This window comes from Heliangelus exortis, chromosome 18 (assembly GCF_036169615.1).
Source record: "Heliangelus exortis chromosome 18, bHelExo1.hap1, whole genome shotgun sequence".
NCBI classification, from domain to species: Eukaryota; Metazoa; Chordata; class Aves; order Apodiformes; family Trochilidae; genus Heliangelus; species Heliangelus exortis.
In genome coordinates this window covers 3,309,968-3,327,005 of record NC_092439.1, presented here as the reverse complement: position 1 = coordinate 3,327,005, position 17,038 = coordinate 3,309,968, and the positions used below count along the sequence as shown (strand labels likewise).

The 17,038-nt window shown below is 38.4% G+C and overlaps 1 protein-coding gene across 1 annotated transcript; it reads right to left on the bottom strand.

The window, feature by feature from the left end:
- Positions 1 to 508: 508 nt before the first annotated feature.
- On the bottom strand, positions 509 to 15,898 carry ZDHHC13 (zinc finger DHHC-type palmitoyltransferase 13). The gene is made up of 17 exons (XM_071761768.1): positions 15,624 to 15,898; positions 14,738 to 14,871; positions 14,217 to 14,339; positions 13,673 to 13,750; positions 12,792 to 12,936; positions 11,846 to 11,910; positions 11,111 to 11,273; positions 10,105 to 10,230; positions 9,631 to 9,764; positions 8,595 to 8,695; positions 6,756 to 6,880; positions 5,742 to 5,804; positions 5,179 to 5,272; positions 3,395 to 3,478; positions 2,009 to 2,166; positions 1,398 to 1,495; positions 509 to 715 (listed from the first exon to the last, which is right to left on the bottom strand). Exons 1-17 carry the CDS (start codon positions 15,642 to 15,644, stop codon positions 580 to 582), a joined length of 1,848 nt encoding a protein of 615 aa, XP_071617869.1. The 5' UTR covers positions 15,645 to 15,898; the 3' UTR covers positions 509 to 579.
- Between the last annotated feature and the right edge of the window lie 1,140 nt (positions 15,899 to 17,038).

Here is a 17,038-nt window from a genome sequence, read left to right as displayed (position 1 = left end):
AATTTATCCATTTTCATATACTAATGGGCATGTACACATGCAAAATAAGGCTAGAAGTTAGGCTTTTTCTTATGGCTCTGTGCTTACCTTCCTTGAACACCTTACAGATCCCTTTGGGCTGTAAAAATACACTTGGAACCATGCCAGTTCTATTTTATTACATGTGACTCCTCCAAATACAAAGACTTGAGAAAGAGGTTTTCACAAAAAAGCAATGAAATCACAGGGTAATCATAACATTAATCTTTCAAGTATGAGCACTCCCCTGAATTTTCAAACGTACCACAGTTTTCAAAGAGTACCAACATGGTTTTGAAATTCTGCCCTAAAAACTTACCTTTAAAAAATATATTCTTGGGTCATCTCATCACATAAAATTTCAAATAGCTTCATCTCAAACAATATATACACAAAGTGTTTGTTCCATATACAAACCTGATGCACTTGTGCAAGATGGATCTAATATTTAAAACAATACTAAAAATTAAAACAAGCAACTTCTGAAGAATTTGAAAAAATTAACAAAATACTCAGTTTTATTTAGCTCTAAGTCAACAGTTTTAGAAATCAATCAAAGCTTCATACAGAATGAGCATTTTTCTCCTTTGTCAGATGAAAAAGGTTGTATTGCTTGGTCCAGTCAACTACATTGGGTTTGAACATACCAAAGCAACTGCACTGAAAAAAGTCTGCAAGATTCTGGAAGCATCCAAGACTGAAAGTGAAAGAAATATCCATTAATAAACCTAGCAAAAAAATGCTGCAGGCATCCAAAAAACACAATCACCACAAGACTAAGACAGAAAGCTGTCAATGAAGACAGTTGTGGGAGGAGAAAATAAGGTGGCTTCTGTGTTGAACATCATTGTTTTGCTGAACTTTTATGGTTAATATGGTTAATATTTCAAACCTAGTAACATATTATCTGTTAAAACACATGAGGAAACATTAATTTCTAGTGCTAGTATCTCTAGTGAGCTAAATAGTGCAAGAGAAGCCAGAAAGAGGGCAGTTCACACCCTAAGTCTCTTTCTGAACCTACAGAACAGGCACAAAGATTGATGAACAAATTAAAGGCCAAGATCCCTCACCCGCAAACCAGCACCTACTGTGATTTTGGCACATCCTTTCCCTAGACACACAGCCATGTGGGAAGAACTCCACTAGCCCTTATGCTGGCAGGTTTATTAGGTTTATTTCCTACAGCAAAGGAAGTTCTCAGCAAGGAACATGAGGTCTGTTTCCTTCTCTTGGCACAACTCAGAACAGGCATGAGTAGCATGCCCACAGACTACCTCTTTTTTTTTATTTCTTTTTTTTTTTTTGCATTTATCAAGTAGTGAAGCAGATCAGTAGTGAAAATCCAGGCTTAAAACACACTATTAACAATTACTCACTTGTATGGAGTTCTCCTGAGTGAAACAGGATGCTTAGAAGTTTTTCTCTGTATCAGGAGGTTCATTCTTTCATGCCAGGTCAGTCCCAAGAATGCAATCTTACAGAAAGGAACATAAAAGCAGTGGTTAAAACATGAACATCACAAACTGACATTTTGGTGATACCAAACAACTACTGCCATAATTAATGACTGGAATTTCTGTTTTTAAATATCACCTGGACTAGAACAGAACACAGCAAGCTGTAACATTAGGTTTCCACTGAGAAGGCAAGCCTGAGATGACTGTAAAGACTGTACTTCTACAGATGACTGTAGAAGTGTAAGAAATCCAGCAGTTAAGCACCTATCTCCTTGTTTTGCCTATGCTTTGACACAAAAATTGGTAGAAAAAATTCCCTGAAAAGACAAAGTACTTATAGGAATGACTTCAAGACCATGACCCTGCTTTTAACATGGGACTGCTGAGTGCACAAGTATCCAAGAAACTGAAAGAAGTATCCTGAGATTTAAGCACCTAGATGTGAAATTAATCAGTTAGGGAAAGCAGGCACCACATTTTCATAGGAGCTAATAATCTAGGGAAAAGCACAAAAAGCAGCAAAATAATACCTGATAAAGCTGAACAGTTAGCCAGGATGAAGCCCAAGCAGTGTGAAAACAGGCTATTGAGAAGATGTAGAAAACCCAGGGAGAACACTGCATTATCTGTGTGAAGTATGTCCATGCTCCATCTTGATCATAACTTGTCACACAATGGTCTGACCAATCTATCAAGATCCATAATCAGTTAATTATGTTTTTAATACAGGCCACTTAAGAACTGAACAAAAATTATGGCATAGAATGACTATTACATTGCAATAAGCTCAAGAACATCATGCTTAATTTATCATGCTCCCACTTAAAAGCACCCACACAGCTATTCTGGCTGCATAATCTTTACAGAGTAAGTTCATAATCCACTGCAGGAACATTCAAGGCACTGCCTTGGTATTTTGTTAAAGTAAACTAATGACACTGAAATAAGTCATCTTCTCTCACTGTCAAGACTTCTAAAATTTAGCTTCATACTAATTTGTTATTTTAGGACAAGAATTTATCACTTATCTTAAGCACCATCATCAACAAAAGAAGACATCATGGTGGCAATGCCAAGAATTTTACTACTATTAGATGTAAAATGCAATGTCCAGCTTCTTGAGATACATCTTTACCCTATAAAACCCCCAAAACAACTAAAAGCAAAACAACATTTTGCCTCTATGCTAGCAGAAGAATAAGGAGGTTTTCCTCCCACATTCCTCCACTGCCATTGCCTGCCACTACACACTATGTTAAATATTGATTTATTTCAGGACAATGCAAAGTAATAAAAAAATAAAATTAACTCCCTCTGGTTTTTATTTAAAAGGTTAGTGCTATGTTAATTCATCCTCAGGACCTACATTATAGGGTCACTCCTCTTTCCTCCAAGAAATTTCTTATTTTTCAACGTAATGGTTTAGATTTATCAATGAGACATACAGTTCTCTTTTCCAAGTCATCACTAAATTAAAACAAAAAAGAAACTTTTGCAAGTATTCAATATGGGTATTTCCAAATAACAAGATCAATAAAGCTTTTCCAATGTCTTTATAAACTTATTTTCTACTGCAGCAAAGGTTATCCAGACTAGAACCTGTGATCTGACCTCCTCCATGTTTTCCCTGTTTCACCATTAACAAAAATGCTTTCTGATACAGTATTTTCCAATGGACCTCCCACTAGAGTTGGATCTTAGTTTCTGCTCCAAACAAACATTATCAGGTATTTGAACAAAGACTTGGATAAGATATATTTTCATTTAAAGAGAGAATTACAAGACAGCATCATTGCTGAAATATGGTATCATTTGCACAGCTATAATTACAGTTGTTGGAAAATAAATGCTGAAAAATTAAGATGATACAAAGGCATCTTTGAAAGATAAATTAAAATAAATTCATGGATACATACACAGGAGAGTTCCATAAAGCAGCCAGACACTGGTCATAGTCAGAAAAGACAGGAACAACAGGTAGTAACGATGGTTCCCAATGCCTGTATTTGTGGCAAAAAAAACCCCAAAACATTTGGCATTTTAAAATTCAGCAGTATTTGCATTTCCCCATAAGTTAATAGAAATGAAAATAAATCAAAACAACTTCTTACTATTACTACTGCTATCCTCAAGAGGGGTTGATAAGTCTTTATCCTGCAAGCCATCCCAATTTATATAATAGAGTCAATCAGGATTTGTCTCTTCTTCAGAGCATGTCTTCAGCTGTTTTAGCTAAATGAGAACTATGCTATGGAACCACAATTCTCCCCACACAAACTATAATTGTCTCATATAACTGAAAAAGCTAAGCTATTCAGTTTAATTGTATGACCTTTGTATGCTTCAGAATTGCAAATATGCATGAAAAAACCCAGACTTCTGTCAGAGAAATGGTTAATGAGGGGATGTATTGTTTTTCCTTTAATTACAATCACCATTGCTCAAAGCTTTGAAACAATGCATCAGAGGATGTCTCATCACCATGTCAATAGCATACATTTTAAAAACATTTCCAAGGCTTTAACACTACAAAAAAGCTACTGGTAAAAGAATATGCTAAAAATACATTGCTATAGGTGTAAAGCTCTAACATTCCTATCTTGAGCATCACCAGTAATGAGGCAGAAAGAGAGAAAGAGTTTCTCAAAGAACACAGGAAGACAAAAACTGCCCTACAGGATTATCTCAGTGGTCCTGCTGCTCCTCTGTACTATCAGTAACAACAGGAAACATTATTCTAGGGGGACAAACAAGCCTGGGTGCTTTCTAGAGTTCATTCTCCTTATCCACAGCTTCTGCACTGTTCATACTTGTCAAGTTCTTTCAGCATTTCCTTTTAGGCATATGGTCCCAAAGTCTGTCTAATGCCTTTCTTGACCTTCTGATACTGCCTCAATCTGTAAACCCTTAAAGCAGAAGGCTCAAAAATTTCACTACGTGACGTGCAAAGATCTTTTTATCTTCAACAATTTTCAATCTGATTGCAATTCTCACTAAGCCTCCCCTGGTTCTATTATGATGTGCTTGGCAAATAACAGTTCAGCAGTTCTGTATGAACTTCAGCTGCTATACTAATTACATTTCTTTTTTATATCTTTCTAAGTCTTGATCATCTCTCTCTCCCAAAGGAAGAGTCTCAGGTGTTGGGAAACTGTCTGGAAGAAAACAGACATGAGCAATCCTGACTGTTTAGTTTTAGGTAGAGCAAGCTAAGGGCCTTGAGACCCAGTTGCAAAGTTACTGAAAGATGAGCTATGGGAAAAAGATAAGGGAGCTGGAAGTAGAAAAGAAGAAATAACAGGATAATGAGGAAGCCAGCAGAAGTTCTGTGAGACAGGATTTGTGGCCAAGATATAGCCACCTGCAAGATATCATTATATACACAAGGGCTCTATATAAAGCAAGTGTGAATTGTTAATAAACAACACACTTTAACCACACTGGTGACTGTGTGTTGTCCTTAAGCCTCCACAGATTTCTCACACTCAGGTTCTTTGGTGTCTACTCCTAGGGAGACCACTTCATCCCTTTTACCATTTTAGTAACTTTTCTCTCTGCTATCTAATTAATTTCCCTCTGGCACCTACCAGGAAGCCCTTCAGTATTAACTGTGTACTCTCCAACAACTTTCAAGATAAATGTTATTTCTGCAACTTTTAAAAGAGGTGCTGCTTTCAAATTTGATAAAACAAACTCTCACCTATGCACTGTCCAAGCCACAGAGAATGTTGATCATATCTGGCTACACATGAATTACAAGCAAAGCAATGCACTGATCTCAAAGGCTTCCTTACCTAGGTGAGGGTGAAGGAAAAGAATCCAGTCAGATAAAAAGCATCTATTTTGCTGAAAGTTTAGAGCACAAAGTACTGTATAACAAAGTCCACAAAAGAGAAGTGAGAACAACACAACTTCATTTTGTAAATTAAATGAGATGGCAAGAATAAATATTATTAAATTATTATTTATTATTAATAAGAATATTAATACTATCAAATAATATTAAACAATGATAATGATATTATTTATTAATAATAAAAAATAATAATAATGCTTTCTAATTAAGATTAGAGTCCAAGGATCTCAGAGCATTTGAACCTTTGTCACCATAAAAGAAAAAAAATAAATCTAAGTGATATAGAACAAACTCTGCATCTAACACTTGCATGACAGGTAATGAAGAAAGATGATTTTACAGCAGTATGGAGTAAGAGCCGGGTTAAGGAAAATAAAATAAAATTAAAAAATCAAAGCTCTACTTACAAGACATGAGGTACAAAATGTTCTGAAGTCCAAGCAACCTGCTTCTGCAAGAGCTGCAATGTTCTGAAAAATAAAGCAGTTTGTGCTAGCATTTGAATCACTTTTTCAAGGAGATTTAGGAAGACTTTCACTTTAGGCTTTTTGCAGTTTGTAAATATTTTGACTGCCAGTCACACACAGGAATAAGAATTGGATATTTGAAAAGGTCCAGGAGAAACACAAGACTAATGCAACTGCACTCATGCAGGACTATTCAGCAAAGTCTCTCTGTGTTGCCAAAAGAAACAAATAATGTGAATGAAATAAACCTAAAAATGAGATGGTATTAACATACAAGGTGCTACTATTTATTGCTCCTTTATGAATACCAGATAGACCTTTACTAGTTCATTTACTTGCATTTTATTCTCCTTGGCAATCTGAAGAAATATAACCTCATGGAGAACAAAGAGATGACAAACAAAATGCTTTCCTTAATGCAAAGGGTGGGAGAACAAAACTGGAATTCTCTACTCAGTGACTTATTGTGGTTTCTTTTTGCCATTCTAGAACAGAACTAGGGAGTTGCATGTGACTTCAGCACAAAAAAAATCAAACCATTACACATATCCTCAAGGCATCTGATAAAATTTAAGCCACTTCTAGCCTCTCCTTTGTTTTATGAGCATGGAGAATTATAGGAAAGCACTAAAGAAGTCTCTTCCTAACTTTAAATAACAAAGTTAAGTAAAGGTCTATGTGAATTTATACCACAGATAACACCAGTGGAGTGGGTCTGTCTGGTGCTTGGCTACAGCTCACATTGAAATGAGAAGATGGAGAGAAGGAAATTATGGCAGGATGATGAAGATAAGGAAACTAGCAGTAGTAGGAGAAGTTATTTGTGATCTATGTTATTCAACAAAAAAGATAAAAACTCTTAAAAAGAAAAAGTGTGTTTCACTGCTTTCAAGTTTAACAAAGCTGCACACAATGACAAGCAAATCAACCACTTAGTTTGATTTATTCACCTACCTCTTTTCTTTCTTCTTCTGAAGTCTTAATATATCCAGGATCAGTTCTCCAAGTTTTATAGAAATAATAAAGAAAACCCACCACACTGAACATGACAGTGATTTCCAAAATTATATTGCTTACATGTAATGTTCAGGTTAAGGAATATATTCTTAGATGCATTCTTACACATACTTTCATACCATTGCTATTTGTCAGGCAAAATATTCTAAACTTAGTTTGTTTTTTTTTTTTTTTTACAAGCATACACACACTAAAAGGAAAAGACAGACTTTCACTTTTCTAGTAGGAACCTCTCCCAGAGGTTATCCTCTCAGTGTGAACATTCTGTCCAGTTCAAAAGTTGGAGAGAAGACTTACAATACAACCCCCTCATCTTCATTATCAGAGTGCAGATTTTTGCCTTTGAATATTTAGCAGAAAGAAAATTAATTCAATTTCTTTTTTCCCCTCTGAAGTTTTTTTATTTTAAATAATACCAATCAGACATCCATAGTTCTTAAGCTTCCAGCAGCTGTGAGGACTGCTGCACCCAGTCCTAACTCATTGAACAGGCTCCTACTCAGACTGGATGCTCAGTCTTATCCTCTCATTTGTTCCAGTTAAAACAACAGAATAAATTTAGATAGAAAAATTCAACTTCAGTCTTATTGGAAGTATCTTTGTCATTCAAAATAGCCAAGCACACATTGCTAAGAACTTCTGAAGGTAATGGAGCAGCTACTGAGTACTCTAAAATATACAAAAAAACATTATGGTGAAATGACAGATTTCTGGCCTAATCATACACTCCATGTTATTAGGAACATGATTTCTACATTATGGACTAAAAACATCTGTATCACAGTTTTAATTCAGACAAGCATATGCATGTATTCCCCAGTGGGAACATACTTGATCAGTTCATCAAAGTTAATCCTGATAATTCCATTAAAGACATCTAAATTGGGAACAGTACAAAAGAAAACGCCACTTAAGGAATGAAGTAATTAAAAATTCATTAAAATTTTGTAGCAACATATAATAGTTAGTTTAGTATAAAATTATTTACAGTTCTAAGTATCTCCCTAAAGGCCCTTTCACAAAACTTAATAAATCAATAGATGCCCCCCGTGTAACAAAAGAGCAGGGCACTGAAAAGTGAGTGTAAAAAACTAAAATGTTTTTGTACTCTTCAGTGCAAAGCCTCTTCAAAGAAAGTAAGGGGAAGGTGGTCAGTGATGTCCTGTACACTGAGGATGCAGCATGACCTGTGAATGAAGACAGATATGGATGTGGATATGGATGTGGATGTGGATGTGGATGTGGATCACACTGGATGATCTATTTCGAATGGACACGGAGAAATTTGTTCCCTGGTTTTTTTTTGGGGTGGGGAGTGTTGTTCTTCTTTTTAAAAGCAGAAGCATGGACACCACTAAACTGCCAAATCCTTGTAATTTCAGAAAGAAAAGATGTTTTGAAAGCTATTATTAATGTATGTGTTATTCACTTCTACAGCATGCTAAAATACATTAATGTATAAGAGTCTCAATGAGGTGGACTGAAGGGGTCACATGGAGGGGTAACAGAGACAATGAAGTTTATAACAAAGATGTTTTCATTGTACACAAGTATCAGCTAAAAATAAGAGAAAGTAAAGATTTTCAGTTTGTATTTGACTTAAAATTAAACAAAAAGTTATTTCACCCCTTCCTGATGCAAACAGACCAACTTTACCAGACACTAGCAGTCATATGGAATTATCTAGGACAGCTCATTACTGTCTGCATGACCAGGATTAGATTTATTAGGAACAGTAAGGGGAGTTCTAATGCATTGCTTGAGTATAAAGGATATCAGGCAGGAACCAGAAAAACCAGGTCATGAACATCCAAAAAACTGAACTTAGCAGAAATGCTGTGGGAAGGTATCTTAGATTCTTGAGGCCTACAAATTGCCTGAAATAATAATAAAGAAAAAAAAAGAATTTTTTAACAAAATTAAAACATAACTCAATTTTTAAAAAATGTATTTAAAACATAACTCTGTAAGGTATAAATTAATAATTTTTGTTATTTTAAAAATTTCACACTCACAGCATACAGCACACATACATTCACATGCCCATGCAGAGGAATGGATCTTGGTGATCTTTAAGACCCCTCCCAAACCTAACCTATGATACTTCAAGCCTCTCAAGTCAACCAAGAATTGTCACTCAAAAGCATTCTTTAGCCAGATGAGTAGAGGGTTAACAATATAAATATAAGTCAAGAGTGCTCTGTTCCAGCCTAATATTATATATCAAAAGTCCTGCAGCACTACGTGCAAAGTGCCATCTCTATGTGCACACTGATAGTTTTGCAAACTGACTGGAGCAGTAACTGTTGAAGAAATCAGGAAACCTGCAAAACAGCTTAGGATAACACTGGGAGGTCTAGGGAGCAGAGAAGGAGGGAATGGTTCATTAAAACTCCTCCTGTGTCACAAACACAGAAGGAAAAGCTGAGATAAAGCACGTATCTGAGCACTGTGAATGGGTACCTCAGTGTCTACCAGGTGCAGACCTTCAATAACACTCACTTTATCATTATAATTAGCTAGCAGACTACTTAAACAATGTAGTTGGGTTTTTTACCAAACCTTTCAGTGATAAGGAACTACTATTTTGAACACCTAAAGACACTCGATTTCTGAAAAGTAAAGTTCTGGTCTTTCTGAAAAGTAAATATATTTAAATCCTTCACACACTGCAACCATTTCTCAGGAGGAATTTTTTATGCCACGTGAAACTAGACTCTGAAAAACAAGACTGCATTAGATAGTCTTATATGGCATCTATAACAAATAAATAAACAAATAAATACATATTTATAGAGAAAAAGCCACAAACCTCACAAATATAGTCATCACAAAGAGCAGCACAAGAAGCAGACCTCCTTTCAAAAGCCAGGAATCAGAACTTGAGTTCATTATGTAGCCTAGGGCCCACATGAATGTCAAAGAAGATGCCACCAGGAGGAAGAGCTATAAAAATTATTACTGTTAAAATAACTATGCAAGCAGGACTTAAAAGTATTCAGATAATGTAATAGCAAACACCAGAAGACTGGTGTCACATGAACACACCATAGGGGCAAGGAACAATGTGACACAAGACCCCCCACCCCCACCTAAATGCTTTTAAAGGATTTTACTTCTGTGCACCCAATTTCAGAAAACTTTGAAGACCCCCTTGTTATGATAATAATAATATCTTACTTTCTCATCAAAAGATGAAATTTTTTAACACCTTATAAAACTTAACTCTTTTCTAAACATGGAATGCTGTAGCTCTATTCCCATTAGTTATTCCTGGTGAAATTACCTCATATTTCTCTATGATTTTCAGCACCCCACTATTTCTTCTGTTTCTTATCCTTTCTTCCTCTTTTACCATGTAAACCATGAGGCGATTTGGGCTCTGATAGGCAAGGTCAAGTGGTGTTTCTCCCTTTAACAACAGAAATGTTTACTTCTTAGTGCACTTAAGACATAAATGCATTTTCCTTTATAACAAAAGGAAGGAATAAATAGAGCTGAAATAAAAATAACTTGGCAGTTACTTCCTCTGCTCTTCTTTTTCTCAAGGCAAGGGGAAGCTAAAATCAGTTTCAATGTGCTTAAATGAGTGCTTTGTACTGCTGTAAACTGATACTTGCAACCAGATTGCATCCATTTGAGTCCTCTTGGACTGCCTCCAATAACCTGAAACATTAAACTGTCTGCTAGAATATTACATGCATACTGAAAGGGAAGGTTTCTTGCTTATGTTAACTTTGTAAAACCAAAGAGCAACAGCCTAAGATTCATCCATAGGGATAAAAAGAAGCAGCAGATTGAAAATATACACAGCTTAATACATAAACACTGAATAATTAACTACCTGGTACAAACCTATCTCTATAGACACAGAAATGGACAGTTCCAACATTTATACTTCTCACCATCAGTTTTTTACAAATATTAGGGTGAAGACTGTTGTATTTAGCCACATACTAAGTGGCCCCTTTGAATGTACAGAGGCATTGTCAAACATTGTTTTTCACAGGATGACAAACACCTTTTCAAAGTCTTAAAAGAGTCTCATTGGACAACAAGGCACTTATAAAAAAAACAGAAAAAAGGAAAAAAAAAAAAAGAAAATGAACATACAAAGACTTTCTGTAGTCATTCTTTGTGCTAACTCCTTTTGAGAAACAATAAGAACATCTGCTTTTAGTCAATCCCCATTCCAAAGGATATCCAAAGGGGAGAGGACTCAGGTTTTTCCTTCATATACATTTCACACATTCATGCCACATGGAATGAAGTATCATGAAAGAAAATTGTACCTTGACATTTTTTATGTCCAGGCTTGCACCAGCTTCCAGTAACAGATCCACTGCACTGGTATTTCCTGATGTTATTGCCCAATGCAGTGCAGTATTCTTTTGAATGCTGTCTACAGCATTGAGGGAAGGGTTAAACTTTAAGAGAAACCTCATGGGTTCTGGTCTAGATGAAAATAAAGTATAAAAGTTAACACAATATAATCTTCACAAAAGATGAAATTTTTTAACACCTTATAAAAATCACTGTTCCCATTTGTGAAGTAACAGCAGATACACAATGCATCCTGTCAGAACAAGCTCATCAACAAAGCATACAAGTTGATAATTCAGGACCTGCCCTGGAGGTTTTTCTCCAGACTCTGTTATTTTACCATTTTAACAAATACAAGGCATATACACAGATTATATCTTTCTGAAACACCACGTGTAGACTTAGATCCCCACATTTTGCCTATTCTGAATGCATTTTGCTGAGTCCACCTTTCTTTTTTTCATTTCCAAAACCCACAATATTGCCAGCAGCTCAGCTGCAAACCTAAACTTATTTTAGAAATTGTTTTTCTTCCTTTGCTATATCAAATTTTGTAACTCCTGATCTCTGAAGTACTGCACATTGTAGTACAACTAAAACAGAAAGAAGTGCCAGTTTAACACAAAGTTTTCATATGAAAAAATTGACCTCATTGCTTCTTGGGTACAACAAAATAGATTATTTTTAAGTTATTCACTACTTACCCAAAAACTTTTTGTGCTGATAACATTAAGGGTGTTTGTCCATTGAAATCTGTTGTGTCTATGTTCTAAGAAAAATGTAACAAAATATAATATGTAAGAAAAATATAAGAAGCAACTGATTACCACTGATTTCAGGAAACAGAGAGATGATCAGATTCAGAGGTATAGAAGAGATTTAGCTATACTTCAGTACTGGAAAGAAATCAAACTCTCTATTTTAAACAATTTTTCCCCCTTTTGCATGTCACTTCTTTCAGAACAGGCTGTATCCAACAAGGATATTATCAAATTATCAAAAAACTCTTTTTCTTGTCCTCTTTGGCACAAAATTACTATAAACAGTATTTACCTCAGAAAGCAATGCTAACCATTTTCCTTGAAGAAACAGAGGTACATAACAGAATGTCAAATACACAAAACTGGTTAATTAAAAAATCAAGAAAGGATTCTATATCTCAATACATAATTGTTTAAACATCTAAATTGCATTACCTAATCCTCCTCCTCCTTCACACTGAAGACTTCCCTCCTCTCCACCTCCACACTTCATTACACTAAAATAGATTTACTTAAAAGGAATGTTTAATCACTTGGATTTTTAGTAGATGATGGGTGGGCTAAAAACTAAGTTTGTCATACAGACCATCTATATCTACATTTCAGCAGTCAGTTACTCTGAAGAGCTATATAAGAAAAAAATTTAACTTAACAAAATCTTAACACAGTATTTCAAAGAACCAGTGTAGATCGTGTAAGAACTCTCTACTACTTTCATATAAATATATATTTTTAAAATAACCTAAGTTTCTCTGAACTTACAGCACAGGGAAATAGTTGCCAAATACCTGCTTACCATCTAGAAGACAAAAGTTAACTCTAAAATATGTTGTACACAGAGGCATTTACTCATGAATAGGTAACAATACTTAGGACATCACCAACACACCTGTCCTTTTGACAAGAGGTAAGCTACAATGGGCATGTGTTGAAACAGCACTGCCAAATGAATGCTACTGAATCCTTCCCCATCAATAAGACTGGGATCTGCTCCACATTTCAACAACAGCATGACCATAGGCAGGTGTCCTTGTCTGTAATGATATAGAAAACCAAACTATGAAGATGACCAAAAAAATGGAAATTTTAATGCAAGTGTTACATTAATAATTCTCACTAGTAACTGTCCCCCCCCCCCAAGATCTTTTTCCCTTTCAGATTTATTCAAGAAATGACTTTTTTTTAAATTAATGTTTGTATCAGAAAATAAAAAAATACATTTAATAAATATATAGCTCCACCAGCCAGTGTAAGCAAAACTTAGTTAAGAATACAGTGATTACTCTGCAGTGATTTCTCCTGTGAGTAGTCTTTGTCAGAAGTATCATCTATCTTTGTTAGGCAGAAGGCTAAGATAGCCCAGAGGAAAGCACTGATTTTCCAGGAAAACTGTGACCACAACTTTTTCAGACTTAAACTGTGCTTTAATAAGCACTGAAAGCTAATTAAGTGCCCTAAGGCAGGCAAATTTTTTTTGCCCAGTAAGGCAGAATTTGTGGGGCCAAGTCTGAACAGTTTCATCCCCAGGGAAACTTCAGAACATGAGTTCAAGTGACAGAAACACACACACACCACAACTTTGTGGCCTGCACAGTTGCCAGGAATCAGAGAAAAAAGATTTTGGCATTATTATGGACATGCTGTGGAATTCCTTATGCCTTAAAAAAATAACCATACCACAGAATTTAAGGTGACAACTGCTGTGGTGCACAAAATCCTACTGTAACTGTTAATACCAATATTTATAATTAGTAGTTGCAAGCAGCATACCTAATGGCCCAGTGAAGAGGAGTTGAATTCAAATCTCCACCAAGCTGATCCACTATTGCACCTTTAGAAATATAATATCTGTGTGACAGAAACACACACAGTAAGATGAAGAATAGATACAAGGAAACAGTAAAACATTATACTAAGGATAACATAGCTCTAGTAGTAAATAGCTGATAATAAAAACAAAAAACATCACTAAGAGAAGCAAATGGACATGAGCACTTCTGCAGTAAAGTATGCTGTTTTGAGAAAATATTTAAGGAAAATATAATAATTAGTAAGACACAAAATCAGATTTAATCTTTGTTAACCAAACCAAACCCAGAATGTACTACATGACTACACATGTATATTAAAAAAACCCACAGCAACTTCCTGTTTCAGTGACATTTTCAACAAAGGTAATTGGGTTAAAATTTTCATCTTATGCTTTTCTTCTCAGGCAGCATGTGCCTTTATTTTGAAATACAATACCAACAACTGATTACAAATAGCAGTAACAGAACACTTGTGCTACTTTCACAAAGACCTTAGAGCTTACTTAACCAGCTCCTGTCTGTTGTTTATTGCTGCCCAGTGAAGAAGGGTCACATTTTCTTTGTCTGGTTGTCTAACATCATATCCTGCTTCTACCAGTTCTTTGCATCGCTCTATGATTCCATACCTTAAATAAGAAAACAAAATGCATTGATTTACTTAACATCCATTTGTTAAGAATCCACCAGTTGAGAGACAACCACAAACAAAAGAAAAAGTAAATCTCAGGATCACCCGGCAGCTCCTTACCTGAGGAAAATCCACACTGCCTTAACTTAAAACTTTGCAAAAAGTTAGGCTGAGCCTTGATGAGTACAATTTTGCAGCTAGTAAACCTGGCTGAGATACTACTGTTTATGATAAAAATATTTACAACAGTACTTTAAGTGATTTTTCTTCTTTCACTGCAGGGAGAAAACGGAGCTAGATTAAGATTTTTCCTCCGTAAAAATATCCAGCCTAGGCTCACATTTGAGGACAATCTCATCTATTTCAACACTTTGCACACACAGAACACATACTTACTGTGTAGCCTTGACTATATCACAGGTGCTGAGGTCTTCCACGATGGGGTATGGTCCTGGCAGATCCTTATCCCCGGGGGCACCGTGACTGTTGTGCAGATGAGGTCGATGTGGCCCATGGCAATGGTTTTTACACTGGTGGTTAACACAACACCCATCAAAAAACATTATTTATACACTGTAAACCACATCTACTCCCTCTATACCCGGGAGGCACAGGCTGCACTTTCCAAAAGCTCTGTTAGTTAGGAGATATGAAATTAATTTAAAGCACAGTTAAAGCCACTTTGACAAGTGTCTAATCCTGCAGAGGGGCGGGGGAAACCAGACGGGAGATGGTTAAGGTCCCTCAGGCTCTCCACACAACACCGTCACCCCCAGCAATGCTGCTACAACCAGCCAGGACAACCCATGTCCTTGAGCACGTTTTGAAAGACATTTGAGAGCCACAAGGCCTGGGAAAAAAACCCCAAAAATAAAAAATCCAAAACAAACCAGACGTGAGGCACCAGCCAAGGCAGGACACGGAGCTCCATTTGCGGAGCTCCCAAACGCGGGAGCCGGAGCAGCCTCCGGAGGACACCACAGCCCCACGGGCAGCACCGGGAGCACCCGTGGGCCTCAGGAAGAGCCCCGTGTCCGGCTCAGCCCCGTGTCCGGCTCACGCCGAGGCACCCCCAGGGCCCAGGCCTCCACCCGACCCGGTCACCCCGATCCCACCCGGGAGCTCTCCGCACCCCCTCCTCACGGCTCCTGCCCCAAAGGCTCAGCCAGGGTGGTACCGAGCACCTCCCGCGGACCGAGGGCAGGGCTGCCCCTCAGCAGCCGCTCAACCCCCCTCACTCCCTCCCTTTCTCCCGGGGAGCCGCCGCCGAGCTTCTCCTCACCCCCGGGCCGCCGCCCGCCATGCTCCCGGCCCCTGGTTCCGCGCCTGCTCCCGCTTCCTGGTTACGGCCCCGCGGAGCAGCCGCGCCGCCTCAGGGGCGGGCCCGGGGCCGGGCAGACACGGCCCTGGAAGCCGCTGTAGGCGGAGAGGCCGCCGGGCGGGGTTGGAGGTTCCGGCAGGTCGCTGGGCTGGAGAGCTGGGCAAGCCACTCTCCGGTGTGGTACCGAACCCCTTCAGCTCCCACAAGCGGATCAACGGCTTCGGTTTTCTCCAGCCCTGCCCCAGACTCCTCCTTCCCTTTTTACAGGCGCTCATTCGGTGCGTGCTTCGCCTTTTCATAGAATCATAGAATTGGCCGGGTTGGAAGGGACCTCAGAGATCATCAAGTCCAACCCTTGATCCACTACCGCCGCGGTTCCCAGCCCATGGCACTGAGTGCCACATCCAGTCTCTTTTTAAATATCTCCAGGGATGGAGAATCCACCACTTCCCTGGGCAGCCCATTCCAATGTCTGATCACCCTCTCCGTAAAGAAATTCTTTCTGATGTCCAACCTAAACCTCCCCTGGCACAACTTGAGACCTCTTGTGCCCTCTTGTCTTGATGAGAGTTGCCAGGGAAAAGAGACCAACCCCCCCCTGGCTACACCCTTCTTTCAGGGAGTTGTAGAGAGTGATGAGGTCTCCCCTGAGCCTCCTCCTCTCCAGGCTGAACAGCCCCAGCTCCCTCAGCCTCACCTCATAGGACTTGTGCTCGAGTCCCTTCCCCAGCCCAGTTGCCTCCTTTGGACCCGCTCCAGCACCTCAATCTCCTTCCTGAACTGAGGGGCCCAGAACTGGACACGGTACTCGAGGTGCCCTCCCTCCCCTCAGAGTTAAGGACCAACTCCTTTTCTGCTTGGGGGGCTGTGCCAAGGAACAAACAGGTTGGGCTAGAAGCCATCAGAGTCCCACGCCTTTCCTACAACAAACACCCTGAGCAGGGTTATCACCTGTCCCACCCCTGCCACCTGGCACCAGAGGAATGGCCGAGAGCACCCTTGGAACAGGCACAGAGTTCCGAGGCTGACGAAGTCGGTATGAAACCACAGGAAGGCGTTTCCAGTCCTTGCAAAAGCTGTAAACATTTGGGAGACTTGATAATGATGGCAGCAAACGTTAAGAGGATGAAAGGTTACCACAGAATTCTCAGCGCACATCAAATGAAAAAAGCACAGTGCCCGATTCCTGCCTGGCTGTGAGCTGGTGACAGGAGGGCAGGAGAGGAGGAGGAGGGAGCAAGTTGGGTCATGAAGTGTTGTACAGCACTGGGACAGAGTAAGAGTTACTACGGCGATCATAAATCCATTCTCAAACGTTTGATGTTGCAACCTTCATAGCAGTTGGTTAGCACGTCTTTGGACGCAGTTTTCTGCAG